Source organism: Serpula lacrymans (assembly GCF_000218685.1).
Source record: "Serpula lacrymans var. lacrymans S7.9 unplaced genomic scaffold SERLAscaffold_10, whole genome shotgun sequence".
NCBI lineage: Eukaryota > Fungi > Basidiomycota > Agaricomycetes > Boletales > Serpulaceae > Serpula > Serpula lacrymans.
Window position 1 is genome coordinate 1183938 of NW_006763299.1, and position 27031 is coordinate 1210968.

Below are 27031 nucleotides of genomic sequence, written 5' to 3' on the forward strand. Positions count from 1 at the left end.
TGACGTCGACCTTCTAGTAGCAGGTACTTCTTGCGTCGATTACTCCAATCTCAACAACGAAAAGCAAGATATTGACGGCAATGGAGAATCTGGACGTACTTTCCGTGGAATGATGTCTTGGGTAACAACGCATAGGCCACCATTGGTGATTCTAGAAAACGTTTGCTCAGCTCCTTGGGATCGCGTAGTCGAATACTTCAATAAAAACGGCTATAGTGCGACGCACACAAGGGTCGATACTAAACAGTACTATATTCCCCACACTCGTACCCGTGTGTATCTCTTAGCTGTCAATGAGAGGAGGTCCGATATGCCGAAAGCATGGAAAGAGTGGGTCACATCGAAATTAAAGCGGCAAGCATCATCTACGTTAGACGCATTTCTTCTCCCATCCGATGACCCGCGTATCCATCAAGCGAGGCAGAAGCTGGTTCAGGAAAGCTACAATGGTACGGATCGTCGCACTGGCCGTACTGACTGGGGTCGGTGCGAATCTCGCCATCAGAGAGCAAGACTCGAAGAAGCTTTGGGACCAAAGCGTCCTCTGACAAATTGGGATGAAGGTGAATGAGTTGATTTAGTATTCATATGGCGCACGATTTACTCTGTATTTAGGTGGGACGTGCAAAATGCCGGATTTCGCTTGGGGGGATTGGGGAGTCGGCCAGGTCGAGCGGGTTTGGGACTTGATGGACATTACGCTACTTCGTTCGGCGAAGAATGGCGTTGATCCATCCTATAAGACGTTCGTACCTCAAACTGTATCTCCCCCTTTATCTATCTTACTATTCGATTACAGCCTGATTTGGAATTTATCTCAAAACGTCGATCGCACTATTGGTTCGAGTAGACTGGGCATATGTCCGTGTCTCACGCCATCAATGATACCATATATTACCAACCGTGGTGGTCCATTGGTCGGACTAGAGGCTCTATCAATGCAGGGGCTCCCCATCGATAAACTCCTTCTGACCCGAGAAACTGAGGATCAGCTAGCGGACCTTGCTGGCAATGCCATGTCGACCACGGTGGTTGGAGCTTGCATTCTTGCAGCATTAGTTGTCGGCAAGAAGCTTCTTAAAGCTGGGAATGATGAACAAACTTATGAAATGAAGGAGGAGAACCATTCCCATTCTGGTAACCTAGATGCCAATGCTATGGATGTTGACTCGTCTCTACAGAAGGCCGTGTCGATCAATAACATTCAAGGCGATGGTCAGCTGGTGCGCAAATCTTTGGACTTGTCCGCCACTAAGGACAGCTCATTGCCACGTCTTCTGAGTGACGCTCAGAAAAGTGTGCGTTTGTGCGAGTGCGAGGGGCGAAAGGATATAACCACTCGTGAGTTGATGCGCTGTAAAGACTGCGGGTCTTCATCGTGTAGGAAATGTGGGGGTCGTCCAGAGCATAACTACGAGATAATCGATGTCGCGACAAACGTCCGGCTTGCGCCGTCGATCTTCTCGAAAGAACTGAAATCAACTCTGCCTATGGCATTATCACTCGCCAACATCACTGAAGACCTCTTGGATGAGCTAAAGACCAGCTCAAATATCTCCATCCCAGAGACACGTTGGGTTAGCTGGCGTTCGGCGGTGATCCGAGCGAAAGAGACAGAACTTCGATTTGTAGAGCCTAAACGCCAAGAGATATGGTCTGCAATTTATCAGTCCCCGACTGCTTTGATGGAACTATCGCTTCATCCTCAACAGACAGAATGGCGTCTGTATGCGAAGCCGGAGGATAGTGAACCTGCCAATGCAGAGATCCGCCAGCTTTTGCAGATGCCAGTTGCTCGTTTTAGCTGTGATGGCGATTTGCTCCATGGTCGCTGGCAGTTCGCTTTACCCTGTGCTACCACTGTTTCTATCACCCTGGAAGGAGTGGGTGAGCTAGTACCCTCTTGGGAAGCTCGCTTGGGCCTATTGGGAGAAGAGTATAAAGATCGAGCTGTCTATCCACGTATCCGTGTCACTGTTCCGGATGACAATATCTCTAAACTCGACAGAAATATTTCGGGGGAATTTGTTTTGCTCGATAAATGTGGCACAGCAAATAGTGCGCTTCACAAGAAAGATATGACGCCCGAGGAGCAGACGTTACCGCCAATTTTCATGTTCTTAGATCCCACTCGTTGTGGAGACCCGAATGAAGATGCCTTTATTTTCTCCACAAGCAAGCGCCGATACGAGTATGGCGAGTCGCGTCCCGTCATCTGCACTCTTGACCCGAAATGGAGGCAATCCGACGTCGAAGGCAAGCAGAACGTTAAATGTCACATTCCATTGATGTGGGTGGATGCACTTGCAGTAAAGTTGGAGGTAGGGGTTCCCTCTTTCTTTCTATTCAATAATATATCTGATTTGCATGTACTGAGCAGCCTTCTACCCCCGACAATGCCTCATTTTCAGTACCAGGTGACAAAATTGATGTTCCAGTACATAATGATGCATGTCAAAGTGCTAATGCGCTTCTTGCGTGCAACGTACCTCTCGGCTCTGACGCTGGACCAGAATGGCCTCGCGGAGAATGGAGAGAAGTCGACAAGGTTCACGAACGTGGCACGTTTAAGGCATTGGCCTGGCTTATGGAACGCATTCGCCACGTTGATGGCCATTTCAGTGATTGGCAGGCTGTTGAAATGCCACAGCAGCTTGGTCATTGTGAACGCTGCGCTCCCAATACTCCCACTATCAAATGGAAGAAGACAGGTAAAAAGGTTTCTGCCATCGAAGACTCCATAGAAGCTGGTCAGTATGAGCGTAACCTTAAATTACGTCCAAGCCCCTTCGTCACTCAACTGAAGTTGGAAGATAAAGTGGGGATCGTCAAAATTGGTATCAATATCCCTTCATTATTACATCGAGCGCTATCTCGGCTTCCCTCCACCCATCGACCCGAAAAGCCTGTTCTTTCATGGCGTCTAGACACGGACTTCATGCCAAGCGCTAAAATCGATCTACCTGTGTTGTCATTAATGAGCAACAAAGACGACCCCGAGCATGCCCAACCTCCCAACTTCAAGCTTCCTCTCCGACCCGAGCAATTACGTTCTTTGACGTGGATGCTCCAGCAGGAAGCCGCTGATACAGTCCCTTTTGTCGAGGAGGAAATATCCGAAGCTATATCGGAACCTCTTGGATGGCGAGCAGAAGGTCGTGCACAGAGACCTGTGAGAGTTCGAGGTGGTGTTCTTGCAGATCAAGTTGGTTATGGGAAAACTGCTATTACCCTTGGCCTGATTGACTGTGCTTCGAAAGACGTCAAAGAAGAGTTGGAAGAAATGGGTGATATGGCAGGCAAGGTTCCGACAAAGGCCACATTGGCAGTCGTGCCTCCTCACTTAACGCGGCAATGGGCATCTGAAGCAAAGAAGTTTGCTGGAAAACGGTTCAAGAACATCGTCGTGATCTCGACCGCCACACAAATGAACTCGCTTACCGTTGAACAGGTCCAAGAAGCTGATATTGTTATCGTTGCTTCAAACCTCTTCCAGAGCTCCGTCTACTTGGCTAATCTAGAATCTTTTGCTGCGGGTGGAAGTCTTCCGGGTCAAGATGGACGTTACTTCAATGCTCGCCTTGAAAGGACATTGGCGTCTTTGCGACGTCAGGTAGACTTACTCAAAGAAGAAGGATCTACCCAGGTTATAAAGGCAATCCGCGAAGCACGAAGGCGCGGTAAGTTCTCTGGTCTCGGATATTTTCTAGGTATTGATCTCTAATTGCAGAAGACGAATTGGAGGCTGAAATATTTGTCGCTCCTAAAAGGCTCAAAGGAAAGTCCTACCGTGAAGCGGTTCCCGAATCTAAGAAGGAGAATTCAAAACTGGATATCAAAGAACACTTCCCAGCGAAACCTAATCGGTCTGGTCTTACACCTGAAGTCCTTCTGCCTGCACCGAAGAAACGTAAAGTGACTGTGGCTGAAGCAGAAGCTTCTTCCGCAACGGAGGGTACGGTGGATGAAGACTCAGACGCACCAAGGACACGAAAACGGCGCGTCACCTCGAAGAAAGTGACTATCGTTTTATCAGACTCCGAAGAAGAAAAAGGTCAGAGCAGCGACTATGAGGACGAGGAAGATTCTTCGGACAAACCTATAAAACCCACATCTCGGAAAGGTCGCCCCAAGGCTGCCAAGGCCGTTCCGCCACCTTCATCTTCCTCTGACTACGAAGAGAGTTCCTCTGAGTCGTCTAGTGGCGAAGAAGTAGAATCCTCTCACGAGGAAGAGCATGTTCAAACCTCGAAGTCCAAGGCAAAACCGAAGCCCAAGGCCAAGTCCACTGGGACCAAGAAGCGAGTATCAAATAAATCTTCCGAGGAGACAGATGACACCATGGACGTTGATAACTCACCATCATCGCCGTCGACGTCCAGTAAAGCCTCTAAAAAAAGAAAGGCGGCTGATAATGACAAAGGATCCGCCAAGAAGCAAAAGCGACGCGAGGACACAGACCCGTGGGGCCTCGAGTCAGCTGCCGTCAAGAAGGATTGGACTCAGATGCGGGCTCCTCCTTTGGAAACGTTTTATTTTTCCCGAGTAGTTGTAGACGAATACACGTACCTAGAAGGAAAAGTTCACTCGCTCGTCACCAAACTCACAGCCGAACGCCGTTGGGTTTTATCCGGCACACCGCCTATCCATGACTTTGGAGCCGTCAAGACGATTGCTGCCCATCTTAACTTGCATCTCGGCATAGATGACGACGGCGAAGGCCAGTCTGTGATGATCAAGAAGCGCCGACGAGAGCAAACAGCTGTTGAAAAGTTCCACTCCTTCCGTGAAGTTCACAGTACGGAATGGCATGCTCATCGCCATCAATTAGGGCAAAACTTTTTGGACCACTTCGTCAGACAAGTGAGTAATGTAATCGCCGTAAACATTTGATCACCTTTTTATGACTATCCCAGAATATTGCTGAGATCGACGAGATCCCTTCGACTTTCAAGATCGTGAAGATTAGCCTCCCTGCTGCTGAACGTGCTATCTATTTGGAACTGGAACATCATCTACGTGCTCTTGACATGACTATCAAACGAGGCAAGAAGACAGAAAGTGATAGAGAAAAGCGCTTGGCTCAATCTCTTGGCGAAAGCAGGTACGTTGCATCCACAGTGTTCGAGGCCTGTCCGTACTGACCATAGTCATATAGCACTGCAGAAGAAGCCCTTTTGAAGCGTTGCTCTCACTTCGATCTCGACACTTCAGACAAGGAGAACGCCATGAAAGCCTGTGAAGTCATTGTCAAGGAACGGACAAAGCAACTCGAAGATTGTAAAACTGAGCTGCGGAAGAAGCTTCGGGAAGCACTTGTCATGCAGAAGAAGATTGGCAAGACCGGAGAAGAATCCATGTTCCAAGAGTACGTCCGCATATCACGCACAGAAGGTGTAGGGGACAAGGATGCTTCAAAAATTGTGACGGAACTTCTGGATGAAGTCGGAGTTCCTGCATCATCGGCTGCTCCTCCTATCAAGAACAAAGGTAAAGGCAAGGATGATGTCCAACTTCCAGCAAAAATCAAGGATCTAGTCTGGGAACATCGTGAACATACGCACGATATCAGGAAGCTCACCAAAGAGTTGGTCGGAAGGAAGCGATCGCTGCGTTACTTCACTGTTGTCCGTGACCTTCAAAAACAACGAGAAACCCCACCCCTCGTTTCTTGTCCAGTGTGCCAGCGGGAGCAGATTCCCATGGATGAGGTAGCCGTGCTGTCGTCGTGTGGTCATACTGGCTGCATGACCTGTGTGAAGTTATGTGCAGACAAGGAGGAGTGTGTGCACGCTGCTTCTGGGGTCTGCAAGGCTGCAGCGCGTGTTTTGAACATCGTCAAAGGTGACACGCTAGGAGTGGACGACCTTGCTCGTGACGGGCAAGGAAAACACTATGGTATGAAATTGGAAAAAGTCATTGACTTGGTTAAGTGAGTGTCAATCTCCGTTTTTTTTGGACTAGTCATCTAATATTATCGGCTATATTAAGGAAACAAATACCCTCGGAGGAGCGCGTCTTGATTTTTGTACAGTTCCCTGATCTCATGAAGAAAGTCGCCGAAGCCCTGACCGCAAACAAGATTAAGTTCTTGGAGATCAAGGGTACGGCGACGCAGAAGAGTAAAAACTTGGAGAAATTCCAGAACGACAGCGAGGAACGAGTCCTTTTGCTCAACGTCATGGACGAAAGCGCCAGCGGGGCCAATCTGACTTCTGCGAACCACGCAATCTTCCTTTCGCCTCTTCTGGCAGCAAGCCAAGAAATTTACGAGGCTTGTGAAACACAAGCAATTGGTCGTCTGAGGAGGTATGGTCAGACGAATCATGTCTATATCTGGAGGTTCTTGACGTTGGATACCATTGATGTCGAAATATATGAGCAGAGGGCAAAAGAAAAGATTTAAATACACTCGTTTGTCTTGAATTTGAAACGTACCTAATATCCATATTATGCATGCACTTTTTATACCTATGTAGCACATATATATCCCTGTAGATCTTGCAAACACTCCAAGCTTTGTTGTTTTCTAGCTACGCTGACTTTCATCATAGTTGATCGTAGTATGTTTGTATCCCTTTGCTTAACTCGAAAGGAATTCACGGGAAATTCACTATTTAAACTTGTGGTGGATCATTGTGAAAGTCCTTTTGCGATGTTACATAGTATAATAAATAGTGATACAATCATCGTCTATATCATACAAGTGTCCATCATTGCCAGTGTACAGGGTAAAAAGAGACGGGGTATCTACCCATACGTTCATCATTTACTTGACATCACGTATCCTGATGTGTCCAATATCTGCTTCCCGCATATTGAGCACAAACCTTTCTTGTATGCACAGCCTAAAATATTGTTAGCGAAAGACATGCAGTTGTGAGGACAGTACAACATACCATGGCAGTATTTGGCCTTATTTTGCGTTACTGGCTGCTTACAGTCCTTGCATTTTCCTTGATATGGCTAGACATGTCTGCGTAAGGGTCGGCATTTGATCGAGGATACGAATAATGCTTACTTGAAAGCGATTTCTTGAGCTACCTGGACGAGACAGGAGCTTGTTTTCGCCAATCCTGCGGGAGCCGTCCTTTACACTGGATGATGTGGCGGTAAATGGATCAGGGGCAGCTACCTTGGACAGTTTCTTTGCAACCTTCTGAGTGAGGACCAACACAATAAGACGGGAAGGTGAGACATACAGTTTCACACTTTTTGCAGACCATGGATGCAAGAGACAGAACAGATATGCGGACTTTGTGGAATGTGGACAGGTATGGGGCTTAGGTAAGCTGATGAATGTTGCATCTTCCGCTCCGAGCTCCTGCAAAGTTTGCACGGTTTCTCTCAAGTCCATCTTCTATTGTGTCCATAGCGATAAATAAACGATAGTTGGTGTGATACACCCGGCTTTTCTGTTTCTAGCGCCCAGTTTGCATTGCGTTTCAAGGTTGAATAACCCCGCCTGGTCGGTTTTTGCCTAAACAGGATATGACCTTATTGTTGTTTGCCGTCTTCTCGAGAGCACAATTCTCAGAACTCACAGATCTTTGACCATCATCTGTTGACATGACGAAGCCCACAAAAGCTCCCCGTCGATGCCTACATCCTGTACTTTACCGACAGTTATCCAACTAGGCAGTTCGCACCCGAGAGCTCGGTGGGCATCATCTTGACTCCAGGGCAACATGACTCTGCTTTGTGTCGATAAAAAAACACATTATATTGTGGAATTATGTACGTGAAAATATGTCGCCGCTGAAACTGAGTCGGCCCCGCTCTTTTGTTGTTCTGTTTCACTGGCGTCAAGCTTGGCGGGGGCAAATGTCTATAAAATGGCTTTCCTGGAGACAGACGCATTGGCGTATCATCGTTCAGCGTGCTGGTCATGACTCTGTTTGATTTATCGAAGGAATTGGTTATCTTAATCTTAGAAGAACTCGATCCATGGACTCTCCTGCAATTTTGCAATGTATGTCTCAAGAGCATCATTCTCTCGGGTTATTCACAAGCACTCACTTCTTTTGCAATTGACAGGCCTCTCAATGGATCCACCTTATAGCATTTAATTGCACTGCACTACGCTACAAATACGAGCTTGCACTTTGCGGTTTGAAGGATGGGCCACGGTCTCTGCAGCTCCCTCGTGCTAGGCTTGAACAGCTTTTGAACCACAAGAGAGGATGGCCAACATTATCATGGTCGTTGGAGGATATACTCCGTATAGCCCCTCCCACAATAATAGGAGTCTCTGGAGGATTTCTTTTCCATGCCAGCGAGAGCAGTCTCAATAACGGACATTTTCAATGGACCCTCCAGCTATACGAATTGCGTTCCTTTCGAAAGGTCGCTGCCCCTCTTCGCCATCTCAAATACAATGTGCCGTTTGACATTCGGCGTGTGGCCATTGATCCATCCCAGAATCTCATGGTGCTAGCCGACCTTTATCATCCCTCAAAGTATGTGGCTGCTCTCTCCCGTCAATATCACGTCCAGCTCATATCTTTTTGTTCCAGTAATTCTGTGATCACTGCCAGACTCCACTTTCTCGATCTATGGACTTTTCAGCAGCACAGGCAAGCCGCTCAATTACGATACACATTCCACACCGATTGGTGGGGAGTGTTACCTCCGGGACAGCGGATCTGGATACAGCAAGTTGAAATTTGCGGAAATAAAGTAGGACTGGGGGTTCGCTTAGAGATAGAAGAGGGTGAAGGGACAACAGAATTGATGATTGTGAACTGGCGCACTGGTAGACCCAGGAGGGTGAGCACTTACTAAAACGGTATATCGTTTGGACTTGTACTGAAGACACCAATCTCTAGTACTCAGGAGATCTACTTTCATTCCAATTCATGAGCGAAATCCGCCTCCTGGTTGCCTCTCACCCTGATGACGATGACGATGACGATGACGACGACGAAGAAAGCGAGAGTGAAGAACCCACCATGACTTGGGAGCACCGGGAAGATGGCATTTACATGACTGAACGAGGACAGCGTACCCCCCAAATTACTCTCCACGATATCAGCGACGACATCGAGCCTCCTTTTCCACGTATCCGGATATACGAACTTCCGGAATCATGGAGCGCTGTATCATGTATGCAGATCTGTCCTAACGCGTCTCCGAGGTCGGAAGCCGAAGTCACACCAGGAACGTTTTTTTATTCCGATCCATCCCAACGCATTGTCGTCGTGTCCGTTCAGCTTGACGCCAAGGCCATCCCTGCGGGATGTTCTCGCAATTTTATGCTTATCTTTGACGAGTCATTGCCATGTCCCCCTGGTCGTGGGGAGGAGATCATCGTACGATGGCCCGAGTGGCGTAACCGTTGCCTCGTTCGAAATCTCCCTGATGGTGCACATTCCTTACAAGTCGTTGGTCGGCGGCTTATGTTCTTCGACAACATAGCTGCACCTACAGCTACAGGGCCTTCAAACACTCGTGATGATCCTCGCAGTCGACTACGCATGCTAGATTTTAACTCGTACGCCCCCAACTATCTCCAGTCTCTTAAATCATCACCAGCACCTTGGACCTGGGGTGGATCGTGGACAACGATTACCGCTGTCGTTCCCCATCGCGTTCTTCCTTATATCAGGACAAGTACTGTTGACGGATATGATCTCACGTGCATTAATGTGACTGAGGATGGTCTCGTTCTTTATGATGTAAGTGTCGCCCCAGACTTCTTTTTCCGCGGTAATTGATACACTTTCATTTGGCAGGAATACGAAGAAGAAACGATTGTGAAAATTCTGACGTTTGGTAAAGATCCTCGACTTAGGGGCAGGAACCTTGCAGCTTGAATCGTCTTCATGAATACAATAAACAATAATATAAAGCAGCCCATAGGACGGGGAAGATACCAATCGTTAAACCTATTCTATAATCTCCAGCCTTGTTAAAGACGATGTATACAGTACCAAAATACCTAACGGAAAGCTGCAGGCAGTTCCTAATCATCGATAAAGACGCTTGATGTACCATAGCATACTACTACACGGTATATATTATGATAGAAGTGGTAGTGCATTTCTTGTTTAACAGTCAAAGTTTCCACTTCAATACTGCCCATATCACCCATCGTCTCCTCTCCTTTTCATCTTCACTTTCTGCTCGGGTCACACTCCAAGACCGTTGGAGATCCCCACTGACCTCCTTTTCTATAGCGCTCTCAATGACGAAGCCTCCTTGTTCTACAGTGTTGAAGAACGCTTGGAGAGTGTATCGACCAGTGTGTAGCCCAGCTACCAGGTGTATTCGGGAATCCGGAGTCTTCCTTAGACATGTTCTTAGAGTTTCTATAAAAGAGCCATGCGATTCGGGATTCCACAGTGTGTCGGCGGCGATGATAACGTCAAATAAATGTGTATCGTCTTCATAGCCAGGTGTTCGATTGTTTGAGATTAGCCTGGAGATGTCGGTCCCCCAAGCATAGGGAACAACACGACACCTATCAGAAACATCATTCCGCTCAACATTCTCAAGAAGTGTTTGTATCAGGCTGTCGTCGGGATAGTCGCTCACAGTGACAAGAGCGTCTTGATATACTCTGGATATAAGTATCGATGGAAGGCCAGCTCCTGCACCTAACTCAAGGACTCGCAAATCCTTTTGATAACGGCGTTGACCTAACTGCAGATCTTCGAGATGGTCGGCTATAAAGAGGGATGATACCCAGATGGACGACGCATGCAAGGACCAATTCTCTGCTCGTGTATCGGGTGTTTTGAGGGTGATGAAATTCGAACTTGGTTTTAGTAAATCGTGCCAGGATGGTTTAATCACGTAGGTGTACAGAGAACCAGGAGTAGAATGTGTGATGGGAGCATATTGATACAGGGTTTCCAAGGACGTAGATAAAATATCTTCTGGGTCTGTTTCATCTTTGATGCTGTAAGATTACTTGTGACCAGAACTCGATATGACAAACGTACTCATCGCTCGCTGAGAAACCTGGTCAATATCCATATATGGTAACTGATGAGATAAAGAACATCGCTTTTCTTTGTTTCCAAGGTTCTTGCCAAACAAACACACTGACACGTGACACTATCTATATCGGGCCTTAGTCCTGCACCTAAGAGATTCAGATATGCAATGCATCCCATATCAGCCTGATAAACCAAAAATTTTTGTATCTAGGCACGAAATACATTGAGCCTACTATCCCACCCACAACTCGCCAGTAGACCTTCATCGTACAAGGACCAGCTACACCCAACAACAAACTCTGTGTGTGGGTCATGGATATGAAGTAAATGGGATTGGCTAACTGTGGGTGATGTAGACCATCTTAAATGCAAATCAAATATTTCTCAGCCTGAAGTTCTCGCACAAGTAGAGAAATTAGCACATACATTCTACAGGTCATATCGTAGCTGGCAGAAGCGATGACATCCGGGCGATGAGGGCTCCATTGTACTTTTCGTATCGCATATTCATGGCCGGCCAGCTGTAGCTCGCAAACTCCGCCCACCGCTTGCTGGCTTGGCTGCATAGTCTGCACCATCCGACAATCCCATACTTTGAGAGCTTTGTCAACGCCTCCACTTGCGAGTAGGTATGGGCGATATTTATTCCAATCAATGGTAAGGACTTCTGTTCCTGAGGCAGGGATGGTCAAGACGGGTGCTGAGAGTGGATTTGTGAAGGCGTTTGAGGATGGATCCGATGTGGCGTAGGAGGGAGAGCGAAGGTCAAAAAGCTTTACCGTTCCATCAGTAGAACAAGTAGCCAGGATATCGGGCTGATGTGGAGAAAAAAGAGCCTGGTAAACACATGATAGGTGAGCATGTAATGTCATCACAGAACGAGGTCGATCAGGCTGCCACTAATGTAATCGTCAGAATAGCGGACAATGTTCACGATGAATATTTTACCAGTTTCACATTCCCGTCCCATGATGAGGAGGCAAATGTGTCCTTTTTGATATTAGACCAATCAACTGAGAAGACTTCACGACTGTGTTCTTGCCATGCACGAATTGGGTAATCCTAAAATGCCTTTATCACTCTGTGTGGGTATGCATAGTAAAGTCTAAGCTTCAAATTTCTTACATTCAACATGATATCCCATAATTTGATCGAGCCATCTCCTGAGCCCGTCACTAGCTGATTTTCATGAACTTCAGACCATGCTACATCGTAGAGCCCGTCTTGAGTGTCGTACCTACGACCTGTGCCTCAGTCGGGGCATAGGCGATCTCTCATCGCGACTCACTGTTTATCTAAGTTGAGAGCGGGGACTCCACCAGGTCCGGGTGCAAGAGAGACGAGATGTAACCTGCCATTGCCTACTAGACCGAAGTTGGCCGCAGATGCAAGTGCAATACGCGAAGTGTGAAATGGCGACCAAGCTACAGAGTAGTGAGCGAATCCAGGCGTTTGTAACATCGCAGGGGGACGAGGAACATTCATAGTTGTGTTCAAGCTAACAATCAGGAGCTTGGTCGTTCGACAAGCCCGGACTACGGTCTTCCGGATTCCGATGGATTCAAGTTGCCGCGCCGTAGGGCCGCTGGTCTTGAATCCAATGTAATTTCTGCATAAGCCATACCCGAGTCAAACCAGTCCTGTACCTCCACGATAGCTTTCTGGCTGTATTACAGAAACATAGGAAACAAACCAATGCGGATTTCAATTCCTACCATCCCTCATATGGTCAGTGCCTCAAATGCACAGATTATATCTCCTGCAGCGGCGGTAGAGCGTATAGCCAATTTTTTGGCACCGGGCAACGTTACGGTCTTAACTGGAGCAGGTGTGAGCGTTGACTCAGGCATCAGAGCATACCGAGGAAAAGATGGGAGGTACATGAACCCAAACTACAAGTACGTTCGATCTGCGGTTTTTTAGCTCTATACACTGATCGCCTGGTTTCGAATAGACCCATATTCGTATGTTCTTACTTGCCGATTCACACAAAAACATTGACAATAAACACAGTACCATGAACTCATAGACGAAACCAACATAGGTTTTAAATTCAGGCATGCATAGTAAATTTATCTGTCACGGCTTGTATCATTTTATTCAGATAATTCTCCTTACTAGGCAACGCTACTGGTCTGTGTTTATAACCAAAGGACCCTAGGACAAATAACTGAACTGCTCTAGGCTTCGCTCTTATATAGGCTATCCACCCGTTCGCGCAAGTAGGCCCAACACTACCCATTTTGCTTTAGCAGCTTTGCAATATACCTCCCACATAACCAAACTGATTACTCAAAATGTCGATGGCTTACACCAAAAGTCAATTGCACATCTCTGGGATGATGATACTATACCGAATAATATATTAGAGCTGCACGGGACCCTTCATGTAGGCAGTCTCTTCTGTGCGTGATACAATCTTAGATAATAATTCTAGCGAGTCCATTGCAAATTCGGTCATATCACTACACGGGATGTTTTCCAGGACCGACTCTCTGCTAATAATCCACGGTGGAGAGAATATATGGACGAACTAGAAAGAACCGGAGACCAACCAAGAACAAACCCGGACGGTGATGTTCGTTCGATGGCTTGTAACTAACATAAACGCAATGTCTAAATTCCAGGCATGCCCGCATGTAGGTCGCATTAGAAGGAGTGTCTTATGACGATTTCGTTGTCCCAAATTGCCCCCAATGTACGTTAGAGGGTCGCCATAATTCAATTGTAAGCTACCTTGCCTCGTCATCATGCTCGGACTCTTCACGCCACATACAGCAGAAGCCTGAAGTGATTTTCTTTGGGGAATCTATACCAAAGGCTGTGAAGGAACGCTCGTGAGCAACTCCTGTCTTCTGGCCTAAGAGATAAATAGTTATCGTTCACCCTACGTAGATACAGCGACGTCGAGCAATGCGACAGGCTATTCTTAGTAGGCACGACGTTGGCGACCTACTCGGCATTCAGGTGAAGCCATACATAATTGTGACTTCTGGGGAGACAATAACGCCGATTGCCCTGCAGATTACTGAAACACGCTCTTGACTTACGCAAACCCGTGATGATTCTTAATGTTGGCCCGACTAGGGCGGATGCATTGCCTGGGGTCGAGAAAATAGAACTGGCTAGTGGCCTCATTATCAGAGATGTTGTAAGAGCTGTTATGTGAGTGCCTCCCGTCACGGTAATTGCTTCTAGTTGACAATAATGTAGCGGTTCTCGAGCCTCTACCGACCCTCAAATCATAAACCTTCTCAATAGTGGGGTCCTTCAACCACCGGACGACGACAGAGTAGCAAAGAGTAGTTGATCCTTGTACTGACAGGAAACATGTGCTCCTAGATTATAATAAGTTTATGATAAGGAGTATATAGGTCACTGATGGAGGTATATACAAGAACTCCAGCGTAGTAGATGCAGTAAGATATAACGAATGCAGAGAGATGAAGCTACATGGGAATATTTTGAACACGAGATGTGAATGAAAACAAATGTAAAGATAGCATGAGTGTTAATACGTGAGTAGCGTAGCAATGTGAGACTAGTCGGGACAGTCGAAACAGCAAAAAGAAAGGAAGTAACACAGCAAGAGTAGCAAAGACACAAAAAGAGCGATAGATTATAAAGAAAAGTATAGTGATTTTCATTCATGATGGGTTGACTTGCGCATCCGGAAGAAGCGAGAAAGTCGCTGCCGGATCACCCGAATAGTCGTGATCTTCCATGATGTCATCTTCGTCTTCGTCACCTTCAGTAGACGGGGCCTGTGAGGTGACCATCCAAGCGGGCGGTTTGAGTTGTCTCCAGTCCCAATTCTGCCAACGGTCATGGTTCACGGAGAGGTCCCTCGTTTGAGTACGTCTTGATTGTTGGAGGTAGTCCTGGAAAGCATGGTCTGGTGGAGGAACCACAGGAGATTTTGGGGAGGGAGGCGCCTCTTCCAGTTCTGACAAAGGAGATTCCTCTTTCACGTCACCAAAGCTAACGCCCCTGTCGTTATCAGGTGTTAGTGGCGGGGGCGTGATAGATTCGGCGTCGGTTTTTGAAGAGGATACCGAGGACGTCATAGAAGACCCACCGTACTAAAGAAAGAGTTATACAAGTAAGAAATCGAATGCTCCTTATGTCAGAGTGAAAACACTATGCTCACAATCTCCCCCGCATTGCGCCGTGGTGCCCTGGCCAGCCCAATAGGTTTTTTCAAGCACCTTTCTCGGTGCTTCATCCAGTGAAATGGGTCATAAGTACTCTTGGGGGATAGTTTGATTCGTCTTCCACAGCGTAGACACGTAACAAAAAGTGGGCCATGGACTTGAGCCATTGGATCGTCGCGCAACTTTTTTTCCCTAGCAAGTTCCGCCACACTTTTGTGTGGAGCATCTCCCCCGCTGAAAGGATTATTGTAAATTTAATATGCCGTTGAATAATACACCAAGAACTTACCTAGAAGTTGCTGATGATCCTGAATCTTTGTTTGAGCTCCCCCTTCCGTCACGCCACGCTACGTGAGCCTCAAGGTAGGGGGTCATTTCATGGGGAATAGCTCACATTGCCATCATGACGTCAATAGGAGAAGTCTATCGAGTAAAGGACCTTAATTGGCGAAGAATTTGATTATTTGACGCAAACGTACATTATCCTCCTTCAAAGAACGCGATTGACTATGAATTCCTGCTCTTGAAGAGGTAATTACCGCTAAGCCGACTTAATTGACATAATTAAAAGCTGCCAACTTACTTTATACGTGGAGAAGATCTCCCCCTTCTGCCGCGAGCGCCAACCATGCGTCAAACAAAGACAAGAAAGCAAAACAAGGGAAGAGAGAAGAAGGGGGGCAGGAAAAGGACTGTAGTTTTCGGCAAACCCCGACATACTTGCAGGCGCATGCTTGGGACAAGCGCCGTGACAGATACAATAAAGGGTGAGCACGAGTTTCAAACAAAAAGCTTATCTTTTCAATGAGGAATCGTGTCGAAAAAACATCGCCTCACAGGTGCACAGGTTGGCAATATTGTGAATCACAACTTGATATTATGCCCGAACTGAATATATAAATACTTTGCTGCCAGTAAATGTACATAATTTACGTATCCTGAGACGTCGAATTCGGGGTACCTAAGCCCTCACGGAATCCACGCACAAAAGCCTTGAAAGGCTGTAAGAACCATCCCAATGGACCAGGCGGCTTATTCTGCGGAGGTACATAGTTCTCCGTTCGAGGTCGTATAACTGGCCTCTCATCTTCGTCCTTGTCTTTGTCCTCGTCTTCTCGTGCTCGCTTACGATTAGCTCGTGCCGGAGGACTTTCCGAAGCTATAATTGTGGCTTCAGTCGAGGCACTAGCAGAGGAGACCGGAGGACGGATGAAAACTCTTGTAGACGACTTGGAGCTATCAGCCGTCATTGGCTTCTCTGGAGTCGTCTGAGAAATAGTAGTATAATTAGAACTGCTTGATTCAACGGATATATTAGCCGCGTGAGAGGATCTGGGGATGATGTTTCAACATCACTAGACTACAACATCGCAATGTCACAATACTCACGAAAGACACTGGGCCTTGTGTTCGTTCCACTTGGTTAGATCAAAAGCGTTGGCCTTGTCCAGAGCCACAGACAATTCACAAAAGGCGCATTCGACATGATGGCGAGTGGATGACTTGGCCTGAGGATCATTCAGAAGTTGGCGTTTCCGTTCCGCAGTTGCCGTCCGACTATCAGGTCTATAGAATAAAGGCCATGAGTAACATTCCATAGAGATATAATAGTCATCCTACGAAGTTCCACAGCATCGTCCTTGATGGACGCTCCAATTTCCAAGAGCATATTTCTGGGTGGCAGCAAGTCGAACCCATTTCTGGCAAGATCGACATAGAACCTCATGTGGTCTAATTTCTTGAGCGCGAGGGTCTGCTTCTAAGAAGGATAGCCTCTCCGATTCAGTCTTCGAGGCTGATTTACTCGGGGGTTTAGAAGTAACATCGTCATCGACTTCTTCCTTCTCTCCTTCTTTCGCTTGCTTGTCGTTTCTGTCAGTGGTAATAGTCCTGAAAGGCAAATCAGAACTAGTGAACAAATCACGCAGGAGATGAAAACACACTGTTTAGGGCGTGGAGACCTCCGGTCGCACCCTGTCCTATGCCTCTCCCAAGGATTCAGTGAATACTTGGGACCCACACTGATCCACTTGCTGCAACGAAGACAAAAAACTCGCTGTGGCTCCATCTCGCCACAGTTTTCGTCGTCTTTGAATATCTGAATGCGCTCCGCTTCAGTTCTTCTTACTCGACTATTCGAAGATTCCGCGATCGAAACTGCATCTTCGCTGTCAGGGGTATCTGGGCGCCTGTGAGAGAAGTTAGCTTATTGTTAGCGAACAAGAAATAAAGGCTTGCTTCGACGATACTGATAAGGATTTCGCGTGTTTGGAAGATGACCCGGCGGCAGACAAAGGCTTCGAGAAAGTAGGGAGTGCAGCTGGACTCTCCTGGAGATCTTGACCACGCAAGGAAACGACAGATGAGTTGCGGCGATGGATACTCTTGCTCGAGGGTTTTTTAACAGAGTCCTGGTTTTCCTCGTGATCAAGCCGTTTACGCTTCGGAGGCGAAGGTCCTGGCAAACTGGGGTTACAGATGGTCGAAACATCATTGTAATGAACTGGGGGCTGCTGATGGGAATAGTGAACTCACTGCACCTCGACCTTTTTAGGGCCAGTTTTACGTTTGCCGTCCTATCATAACGTGTTAGATTATATTCCAGCACATGTAGACAACACGAAGGCAGTCTCATCGTGTGTCATCAAACACTCTGACCAGTGGTCCTTACCTTCTCTGACTTTCGAGGAGTCTGGACAACAGACTTATCACCCATACTTTCAGCCGGCGACAAGTTCTCCTCGTCCTGGGAGGAGATTCTTTACAGTACGTTAAAAGACATCAGAGAGAAATATTTAACAATTTACGCGTACTCTGTATTATCCACAACACTCCTTCTTCTCTGAGGCGTAAGAAAACAATCAGAAAGTGCGTCATATGCGCGCCCAAGGTACACTTACCTTGGCCCTGCCTGAATATTTGACTTTGACCACCTTAGGTCTTGGGAAGCAAGTCAGCAAGGTTGCCTTTACAAAGATGACCTTTTTGTACTCACAACTCTGGTGATGTTGAAAAAGAATCGCTCATGTTAAAATTAATGAATGAATAAAGGTCAGTTAGAACAGATATATATACGGTGAGGGACAATGGGTAAACACGAAACTGCAATCGACAAAGGCGTCGTTATACACTGTGACCAAATACGACCAAACAAACCCATTCAACCTAGTGGCTGAGTCATGGTGGGTAATTCTGAAGTCATTCTACAATACTCTGAATCGATAATGTAAATCTGTCTATAAGAGGATAACGAAAGAAACATGATTAAAGGATACATCAAGATAATACAGTCTAATAGTAGAGACACCTTACACTCGTGTTTTGTTATTCAAAGTCGCTGTATTATCTCAAACTATCATCTCGCACAAGTTAGCACGCGATTGTTTTCATGATACGTCGCACTCACCGATAAGAAATACAAGATAGAATTTATGGATGTCGCATAGCGCCCTGTGACGACGAAGGCGGAGGCTCGAAACGTTCAGACGAAACAATACGAAGAGGAGAATCGATCTGCGGATCGATAACAGGATAATAGGTAGGCCTTTCCGGAGGAGCGTACATCCCGGGTGGTCCAGGCGGTAGAGGGTGGTTGTGCATCATTGAAGGTTGATGCATTGGATAGTATTGCGGAAGGCCGTAGTTGAGTGAAGAATATGCCATAGGTGGTAAAGGCGGGTGAGGTAGGGCCATTGAGGAAGAAGACGATTGTTGAAAATCATTTCTGGGCGGCCCCCTGTCAGCATGTTCTTCTATTCTCCCCAATTAATACAAGTTCAAATTTTAGAGACGAATTTCTTACCCTCATCTTCGGAACTACCAAGATCTTGCGCTTTTCGATGTGTACATTGCGCCTCTAGACCTTGTTGGGTACATGATTTACAGGCCCGATCGACACATTGATACCCCTTCCTAACGCAGGTGACACAAGGTCTAAGATCTCTGTTAGAAATGTGATAGAAAAAAAAGAGATTTCGCGAAAAATACCTGACTCCTTCGCACCGGATCTTATCTCGCCTTAAAAAATGCGGTAGTCTATTTAACTGGTAAAAAGAGGTGAATTCATCTTACCTGCAATTCGTACAAGCCTACATGAGGAGTAAGCGATCAAAATTTGCAGTTAGAAATGGATAGTTACTGACTGCCTTTACACGCGTCCCATGGCCTCTGCCTTTTCTTGGCATATTGATACAATCCTTACCTTGCTCGACGCAGTTCTTGCAGGGTCTGATGTCTTCACAACGTTTGTTATCTTGTCTGCAACTCTCACAGCGCAACTTCACCAGCTTTGGACCTCGTCCAACATGGATGCACTCTTCGGATCGAGCAACGCAGCGCGAACAAGGTCTCTGATCGTCACACTGACACTTTTCACTTAGCACTAATGGTATCAAAGAAATCACGAACATGAGCATACCTTCTTATTGTCCCTCCTGCAATTCTGACAAGCTAACTTTGCCCGATCATTCGCCCTTGAACGAGCTGAACGAACGACGAGCTTCGACGGAGACTCCGAACGCAAGATGATAGGACCCTGCTCTTCTACGCATTCAAACTGGTTTTCTCTGCACCTCGAGCAGGGCTTTCCGCCTTCACACCGTACTCGAGCCCTTCGACAATGTTCGCATCCATCGATACACTGATCAGGAGCATACCCCTTCTTCAGACATCCTCCACAAGGTCTGCGAGTTGGTATAGGTGAAACATGAGAGATCAAGCGACTCCAAACCATCAAAATGACCCCACCTTGCTCCATCGCATCGTATCTTGTCGCGTCTTTGAAGAGATGGGAGTAGAGATCGTTGATCAGCGCTCGATAAGCAAAACTAGGCCCCTATTGCACCAAACTTACCTGCAACTCGCGCACGCCTATCCCAAGGGCGTCAATACGACAAAGATGAGATAAATGGTAAGGACACGCGCCTTTACAGCTCTTCTTGGCCATGATGGTGTGGTGATGTCGGAAATCGGGAGTGATGGTGGCGGCAGGGACGGCTGGGAATCCATAGCAGATCGTGGACGGAGGGGGGAAGGGATGTAGCGGTGGGAAACCACCCGCTTAAGCCTTTCGTACTCCGCGGTCGTTGACCTTGCCACAAACGATACTGTCGATAGCTAGACTCGGTGGCGTATAACGATATTGCATTCAGTCTGTGCAGACTACAAAAAATAATAACATTCTATTTCCATTGAAGCAAGCACAAAATATTACTACGTGACAGCGAATGGCCTATCGCGAATGGCCTAGAAAGTGGAAACAATGCTGCTCTTCCGTACACATGGACTAGCATGATAACAAGAATACCAGCGCGACAGCTGTATGCGACAGAACAAATATGTATAGCAAACCGTCCCAGGGTTGTCTATGATATAATGAATAATGAAACCGTCCATGATAATTGAGAAACGTGTGCGCGGTCGACGTTTAATTATACACAGCAACATAGTTGATTACCCACTGAGCATCTAAAGATTGAAATGAACTCCAGCTTCAAAAGATAATATTCAAAGATTACTTACCGGCAAAGTTGGTGGCGTTGGCAACCATGTCAGAGCATGTACCAGGGCAGCCAGAGCTTCCATAAGCACCACTGGCCCAGTTTCCACAGATAGTAGTATCGAATACCAGAGTGTGTTCGTAGAAACTTTCACCAATGTTGCATGTCTCACCCGACCAGTAGCCAACGGGAGTACTCCAGTTCGAGGGCTGAGGCGCACGAGCAGTGATATCGCTAGGTATCTCGGAGCGAGCAAAGTGCCACATGGACATGCCGGAGTTCTCCCACAAAAGTGCAAAAACGCCACCTTGAGCACCGTTAAAGCCATTTCCGAAAGAGCGAGTATCAGTATCGCCGATAGCGCATCCACCGTCAGATGATTGGTTGCTGTAGCAGTTGGTGCCCATCAGGTGACCCGTAAAGTTGACAAGGGTACTGTTGAGCGATGCCGCGGTGTTGTTTGCAGGGGGGGTGCTAAGTGTACACGGTGTCTCTATGCCGCTGTGAAGAGTATATTGATTGGTGGCTTGGTTGTTGACACCCTCGACGATGTCAATTTCTCCCGCCAAAGGCCAGTTTGGGCCAGTAGACTGATGGAAAACGGGTGAGCACAAGCAACCATAACGAAGACAGAGGGCTTACCCAAAAGCTCGGCCATGTGCCACATCCTGTGGGCATGTTAGATGCATCCAGAATGAACAGACCGCCAGTGTAGTTTTTCATGGAGCTGATCCGAACTCTAGAAATTGCCCGTCAGAGGACTATTGGCTAGGACCGAATGGGAAGACTCACGAGTCACGATTGCCACCTGACTGCACAGAACTCCACGAATCAACGCGCAATACCGTTGAGTTATCACTACTGTTAACATATGCGAGGCCCTTGCTCTGTGCGTCGCTTTGGCTTTGGTAGTTAACATTTCCACTGGTAGGGTCGGCTCCAGTGAAGAAGTACCATTCGCTAATTTAATAAAATATATGGTTCGTCAGTCACTGACGCTGAGATGACTTCAAGATGCCATAACGGCAGGAATATTGTTCGCCACCACGGTTCACGTCGACTATATGCGCACAATACATTCGATCAAGAGCACAACAGCGATGATGACTTACTTGAAGAAATCTTCTCCTTGATAAAAGTCTTGAATTGCGTATGTTTTGGTTGAGTTTGTGGCGGTGCGAGCCAGTTTGCGATGACGAGCCCAGCTTGAGCCTTGATGGGCGCCAGTCAATGAAGCGAGAGGGAGAGCGGTCGCGATGATGGCCAAGAGAGTGTACATGGTGTAAAGATTGAAAAAATGAAGGGTTCGACCGGGTCTCTAAAAAGGTGAAGGGAATGAAAATGGGCAGGAAAAGGTGAGGGGGCTCGACCTCCTCCGGGCCTTAAGAGACAGTAGTTGCTACGGCCCCGCTTAGTACCGCGGTTGTGGCCACGCCCCTTAAAAAAAGAACATCCCGCATTTTTAGTTATTAGTGAAACGATGTCGTAACCAATAAAGCATCGCCAGGTCTTATTCAGATCAACTTGAAACCAAGATTGTATGTCTCTTCAAAGGTCTTCGAAGCTCATTGACAGACGGGAACTAACACGGGTCCTGGTGGCGTTGATAAATTCGAACAAGGATCTTATTGTCTTCGTTTGTGTAAACCTTTGGGCAAAAGCGCTTTCAGGTAATACGATTTCATTGTCTCCTTGTATTCTTGTGCTTGTTGTCTATGGCCCACTGCAATCAGAACACGCCCCTTGAAGGCACTGCCGAGACAAAAGCGTACGTCGCATGAACTATTTGGCTGCTGCGTCAAGAAAAAGGGTATGCAAGGACACACTCACCTTTTTTTATCCTCCGCCTCACGCACTCCATCCAACAAAAATTGCATCCGAGTTGCACGGCTACCACGGCGAATTATTGTGCTGCGGTTTGAAACCTTTGGAAATTCACTAGACGGCGACTGATGGGCGATAGAGAGTTGTGGCAGTTCAGACGGCTGGAAGTGGCATATCCTGTATAGGTATCGTGATCTGTGCGTGCACTTGTGGTGAAAGCTCGAAACGGGATAACGGTGCATGCCAACATGCCATAGCTATGCCTGGACACGTTTTCATCTGGCGGAAGCAAACCCACCGGCCTCCACCGGTCGGTGCCATCTTTGGAACCGTTCTTGAGTAACATTGCCGTGGTTTCCCTTATATCTGCGTTCAGTTACACGGTAGATCATAAATAAGTAAGCAACAACAGTCTATCTTATACTCTTGATATTCATCTCAGAAACATGCGATAAGGTGACGGTCCCGCACTATGCAGACTATAGTACGCAATGGCAAATCCCACACAAGTAAGTATAATTAATCTCGTCCTGTTTTAGACCACCGTAAGTCATAATTATACATTGATCTTATAAAGTTTGCGATGTCAATGTTAACATGGTTTCCAACAGTTTTCTTCGATGGGCTACCATCGTTCAAGTTGGTACTGCATGCGATGCGAGGCCGTGCCTATTACGATCGCATGATTCAGTCTTCGACACCTAATCAAGGTCTATTCACAACAGATATCACATTTCCCCCATGTAATTCATCACATCTTTAAACATTTTTGTAGCATTCAAACTCCAGGCCCAGCAACACTCATCACTGTGACGAGAACACATCAACTTCATGTTCGGATCCAGAAGGTGGTATACTCACAGTGATAACAGTTGGTTCCTCCCGACCCAAGAACTCTTTCAACTTGCTGACTTCCAGTGCGACCTCAATGAGACCCTTCAGGCCTTCTGCAGTATCTCTGCCCAATTCCTTCTCCCCCACCTCAGGGCCCACATACCTCTCCACATACATTCGTACAGTTGCACCAGAGCTTCCCGTACCACTCAGCCTAAATACAACTCGCGAGCCATCGTCAAACAATACAACCTGCCCTTGGTTCTTGCTGACGCTTCCATCAATAGGATCTGTGTATGAGAAGTTTGACACGGAAGCAATGGTGTAATCCTGTTTCGTGCTTGGCGACTGATGCTTGGTGTTCGCAAACGAAGAGGTTTTGATCGCCTCGTCGAGCTGAGCGACGAGCTTGTTGGCACCTTCTGAGGGGACTTCCTCGTAGTCGTAGCGGCTAAAGAAGGACCTTCCGTACGTGGCGTAGTGTTGGTTCAGAAGTTCCTTGATACCAATGGGCTTGTTGGGAGATGATTTATTTGCGGCAGCAATGATGTTGAGCCATGCTGATGGAATGAACTACGGTCAGAAACTCGCTATTTAGATGCAAGATGGAAAAACCGACCAATGACAGCCCAGATACCATCCTTCTCACGGATATGGTCTGAGCCTGTTCCAAACGACTCTTCACCACAGATCGAGAGACGGCCAGCATCCATCAGGTTCCCAAAGAACTTCCAGCCTGTGTAAGAATTCATCAAGATTTCCACGACAACGCGATAGGAGGTGAAAGTCACCAGTAGGGACTTCAAAGTATTCCAACCCTTTCTTCTGCGCCACGAGATCGATGGCTTTGCTCGTTGGCATACTTCTGGCCAAACCCTTCACGCCTCCTGTCTTTTTGAAGTACGGAATAACATCAGCCCAGTGAGCGATGATAGCAACAGAGTCGCTAGGCGTTACAAACGCGCCCTTTCCATAAATCATGTTTCTGTCACCATCGCCATCGCTTGCAGCGCCGAATTGGATGTTGTTTTTCTCGACTACTTCGACCAGAGAGTGTGCATATGTCAAGTTGGGATCGGGGTGTCCACCACCGAAATCAGGGAGCGGCACGCAGTTCTGCACAGCTGACTCAGGAAGGCCAAGAGCTCCAACGAGAATAGCGCGTGCATATGGACCTGTGACGCCGTGCAGACCATCGAAGAGCACACGGAAGGTATCAGAGTTGTTGTGCAAGAAGTCTTTGATCAGCGCAAAATCGAAGATGGACTCTAGTAGTGTAAGGTAATCCGCGACTGAATCAATGATTGAGACTTTCGTGGGTCCGTAAGACGTCTCAGCGATTTTTGAAAGGTCGACCTACAGGTCATCGGTCATTTAAATGTTAAGGAGCGATTTGGCAAATTATCAAGACCAACCGGGTCAGCTTCAATGACTTTATATTTCTGTATGGTTTTTGTCTTCTCGTATATCTTGTCGGTGACGTTTTCAGGTGCAGGACCACCGTTGGAGACATTGTACTTGATACCAAAGTCATTGTTAGGTCCTCCAGGGTTGTGGCTCGCCGTCAACAAAATACCACCATCAGCCTTGTACTTCCTGATGACATTGGATGCTGCAGGGGTAGATAGGATAGAGTCCTTTCCAACAATGAACTTCGCCACCCCGTTAGCAGACCCGATCTTGAGGATAGTCTGTACGGTTTCTGGGGAAAAGTAACGACCATCGCCTCCGATGACGAGCGTTGCCCCCTCCGCTTTGATAGAATCAAAGATAGCTTGGATAAAGTTCTCTGTATAATGCTGTACAAGACAGATCAAGATTGTTGTAGCGACCTCGGTGCAGGATGCCCACCTCCTGCTGGAACACCTTTACACTGTGTCGCTTACTATCAGCACAGGCCAAGATTCGAAAATCTGACAATCGTCACCGTTTTCTGAGACCTGATGTCCCTGGCTTTTGGCCTTCAAACGGCTTTGTCGAGATTTCTTTGATCTGATATCCCATCGATGCAATGTTTGAATGAGACTGAGCAAAACGGACGGTCTGTATAAATGAAGAAATCAACTCATATCTATGACGTCTAGCATCACGTGCGCGAAACGACATGTCTCGGACAAACGCGATTCGGGTGATATTTATGATTCCTTAGAAATCGACGAATCGGATTTGCCAACGTTCGTTGTCTTGCCTATCGTCTAGACACAACTTTCTATTACTGATTTCCTCCGACATCCACTCAAAGCCTTCCTTTCTCACCTCCTTGAAACTCTGCGCCAAACACTTCCCCGAACGATGGCCCAATCTCGGGAATCATGTCCTCGGTCACGACTCCTCTGCCTTGTTTTTGAAAGGCTCTCCGACTGGCAGTACGGGTGACCATACTTCCCCCGACTGCGGCTAACACAGGGAGGCGAGAAGCTGGGATATTTTGGTCTCTACAAAGCAGGGTTCGTGAGCAATCACCATCATCATATAGCGAGAAACGATAATCTCACCCGAATGCGCCATCCTCGTAGCATTTCCCCCATGCCAGCATCGCGCCTACCGTGCCACTCAGATATCCCCTTGTCCTCCGCATCTCTTAAGCCCTCCCTCGACATCCACTTCCAAAACCTCCTTCACCTTCACCTTTCCTGCTTCATGTTCGCCACTGATTTTGCTTTCTTCAAGACTAGCCGCTTCTCCGGTAGTGTCAATTGCAATGAGGTCCGTCTTTCCCTTCTCAAGTACCACGACCCCACCAAGCCGCTTTGACACCTCTTGCGAGCGTTCCCGCTGTGGGACGTCCTTGTCTACGCCAACTTGTTCGCTCAAGCGCTTGAACTCGACGACATTTGGCGTAACGACTGCACGACGATAGCCTTTGACAAGGGAAATGTCCTGGCCAACCATCCAGAGAGCATCTGCGTCGAGCACAACGAACATAGCCCTCGATCGCGCAAGGGACAGTGCAAGTTTGGCATAAGATTGCATATAGTCTTCCCGGCCTAGACCTGGCCCCAGTATGAGAACATGTAGGCGGGAGAGGAGGGAATCGAGTTCCCCGCGCACTTTGTCATGGGATCTGTATATATACAAGTAGGAGGAAAGCAAAGGCGTAGAAGAGGAATATAGACTCACGAATCTTCTCTTAGAATGGGGTGAACGATGAGGTCGGGTGAATAGGACTTGATAGCTTGGGCTGCAGTGGGGGAGCAGATGACATGGGACAGATCAGCTCCCTATGAACGATTTATCACCTTGTAGTATAGCAGGTCCGAGAATTGCTTACTATGCGTAGAGCAGAGATAGCAGCGAAAAAAGGGGCTCCAGTGTAGCTAGTATGTGGAAAGAAATAGTCTGTGATTTAACCTTGACTCGGACGTGTAAAGGGGCTTCACTCACTCTAATGCTCCGCCAAGTACACCCACTCGACCTGCGGCAATTACAGATTAACGTCAAAGAGTCTAAAAATCATCAGGAAGTGTCTTGTATACCTGACTGTCCCTTGTGTAAAGATCCATTCAGAGGCGGAATAATCTGCTTTAGTTGATCAAGCACTGCTCGTGGAATGGGCATGCTCGACTAGTGAACCACTATAAATACTGATTTGCGCGACAAAGCTGCACAGCTCACAGATTTTTCTTAGAAGAAAGTAAGATTTTCGATAACGAGGGACAGTGACACTATTTATCATTGCTTTCTCTATCTCTGTCGCAGGATGGCATGGGACTTCTGGTGACGTCACTGCTGTGCCGGCTAACCATACCTACCAAAGATATTGATAAAGTATACTAGT

General features: G+C 47.2%; 9 protein-coding genes across 9 annotated transcripts; 2 read left to right on the plus strand and 7 right to left on the minus strand.

Annotated features, from left to right (window-relative positions):
- Nucleotides 1-6609: 6609 nt before the first annotated feature.
- Nucleotides 6610-7252, minus strand: SERLADRAFT_473250 (uncharacterized protein; the record flags this gene model as incomplete). Its single annotated transcript, XM_007320914.1, has 4 exons — nucleotides 6610-6848; nucleotides 6900-6966; nucleotides 7022-7147; nucleotides 7203-7252. The coding sequence occupies 4 exons, from the start codon at nucleotides 7224-7226 to the stop codon at nucleotides 6766-6768; spliced, it is 300 nt and encodes a 99-aa protein (XP_007320976.1).
- Nucleotides 7253-7861: 609 nt separating this feature from the next.
- Nucleotides 7862-8659, plus strand: SERLADRAFT_473252 (uncharacterized protein; the record flags this gene model as incomplete). The annotated part of the gene is made up of 3 exons (XM_007320915.1): nucleotides 7862-7972; nucleotides 8038-8459; nucleotides 8517-8659. Coding segments are annotated over 3 exons (648 nt in total), but the record flags the coding sequence as incomplete, so codon positions are not given.
- Nucleotides 8660-8846: 187 nt separating this feature from the next.
- On the minus strand, nucleotides 8847-9050 carry SERLADRAFT_395658 (uncharacterized protein; the record flags this gene model as incomplete). Its single annotated transcript, XM_007320916.1, has 1 exon — nucleotides 8847-9050. A coding segment is annotated over one exon (204 nt), but the record flags the coding sequence as incomplete, so codon positions are not given.
- Nucleotides 9051-9769: 719 nt separating this feature from the next.
- SERLADRAFT_416902 (uncharacterized protein) lies at nucleotides 9770-12480 on the minus strand (the record flags this gene model as incomplete). The annotated part of the gene is made up of 7 exons (XM_007320917.1): nucleotides 9770-10903; nucleotides 10947-10965; nucleotides 11189-11304; nucleotides 11370-11842; nucleotides 11892-12005; nucleotides 12069-12180; nucleotides 12232-12480. The coding sequence occupies 7 exons, from the start codon at nucleotides 12426-12428 to the stop codon at nucleotides 10057-10059; spliced, it is 1878 nt and encodes a 625-aa protein (XP_007320979.1).
- A 56-nt stretch (nucleotides 12481-12536) lies between these two features.
- Nucleotides 12537-14928, plus strand: SERLADRAFT_451291 (uncharacterized protein; the record flags this gene model as incomplete). The annotated part of the gene is made up of 10 exons (XM_007320918.1): nucleotides 12537-12841; nucleotides 12898-12907; nucleotides 12957-12987; nucleotides 13145-13332; nucleotides 13381-13521; nucleotides 13587-13670; nucleotides 13722-13780; nucleotides 13839-13910; nucleotides 13968-14108; nucleotides 14157-14928. 10 exons carry the CDS (start codon nucleotides 12639-12641, stop codon nucleotides 14251-14253), a joined length of 1026 nt encoding a protein of 341 aa, XP_007320980.1.
- Nucleotides 14929-15950: 1022 nt separating this feature from the next.
- SERLADRAFT_473264 (uncharacterized protein) lies at nucleotides 15951-20118 on the minus strand (the record flags this gene model as incomplete). The annotated part of the gene is made up of 18 exons (XM_007320919.1): nucleotides 15951-16429; nucleotides 16487-16663; nucleotides 16718-16987; nucleotides 17041-17286; nucleotides 17336-17563; nucleotides 17633-17673; nucleotides 17769-17856; nucleotides 17911-17939; nucleotides 17998-18037; nucleotides 18093-18333; nucleotides 18410-18449; nucleotides 18504-18849; nucleotides 18900-19030; nucleotides 19085-19458; nucleotides 19515-19779; nucleotides 19844-19873; nucleotides 19950-19966; nucleotides 20021-20118. The coding sequence occupies 10 exons, from the start codon at nucleotides 18122-18124 to the stop codon at nucleotides 16027-16029; spliced, it is 1554 nt and encodes a 517-aa protein (XP_007320981.1).
- A 143-nt stretch (nucleotides 20119-20261) lies between these two features.
- SERLADRAFT_473265 (glycoside hydrolase family 16 protein) lies at nucleotides 20262-22112 on the minus strand (the record flags this gene model as incomplete). Its single annotated transcript, XM_007320920.1, has 5 exons — nucleotides 20262-20563; nucleotides 20618-21185; nucleotides 21238-21334; nucleotides 21388-21555; nucleotides 21708-22112. 5 exons carry the CDS (start codon nucleotides 21872-21874, stop codon nucleotides 20523-20525), a joined length of 1041 nt encoding a protein of 346 aa, XP_007320982.1.
- Nucleotides 22113-22956: 844 nt separating this feature from the next.
- On the minus strand, nucleotides 22957-25280 carry SERLADRAFT_473267 (uncharacterized protein; the record flags this gene model as incomplete). Its single annotated transcript, XM_007320921.1, has 7 exons — nucleotides 22957-23226; nucleotides 23281-23813; nucleotides 23873-23989; nucleotides 24045-24609; nucleotides 24669-25052; nucleotides 25105-25126; nucleotides 25181-25280. 7 exons carry the CDS (start codon nucleotides 25255-25257, stop codon nucleotides 23224-23226), a joined length of 1701 nt encoding a protein of 566 aa, XP_007320983.1.
- A 479-nt stretch (nucleotides 25281-25759) lies between these two features.
- On the minus strand, nucleotides 25760-26932 carry SERLADRAFT_473270 (uncharacterized protein; the record flags this gene model as incomplete). The annotated part of the gene is made up of 6 exons (XM_007320922.1): nucleotides 25760-26317; nucleotides 26374-26474; nucleotides 26525-26570; nucleotides 26638-26668; nucleotides 26730-26817; nucleotides 26869-26932. The coding sequence occupies 5 exons, from the start codon at nucleotides 26809-26811 to the stop codon at nucleotides 25807-25809; spliced, it is 771 nt and encodes a 256-aa protein (XP_007320984.1).
- Between the last annotated feature and the right edge of the window lie 99 nt (nucleotides 26933-27031).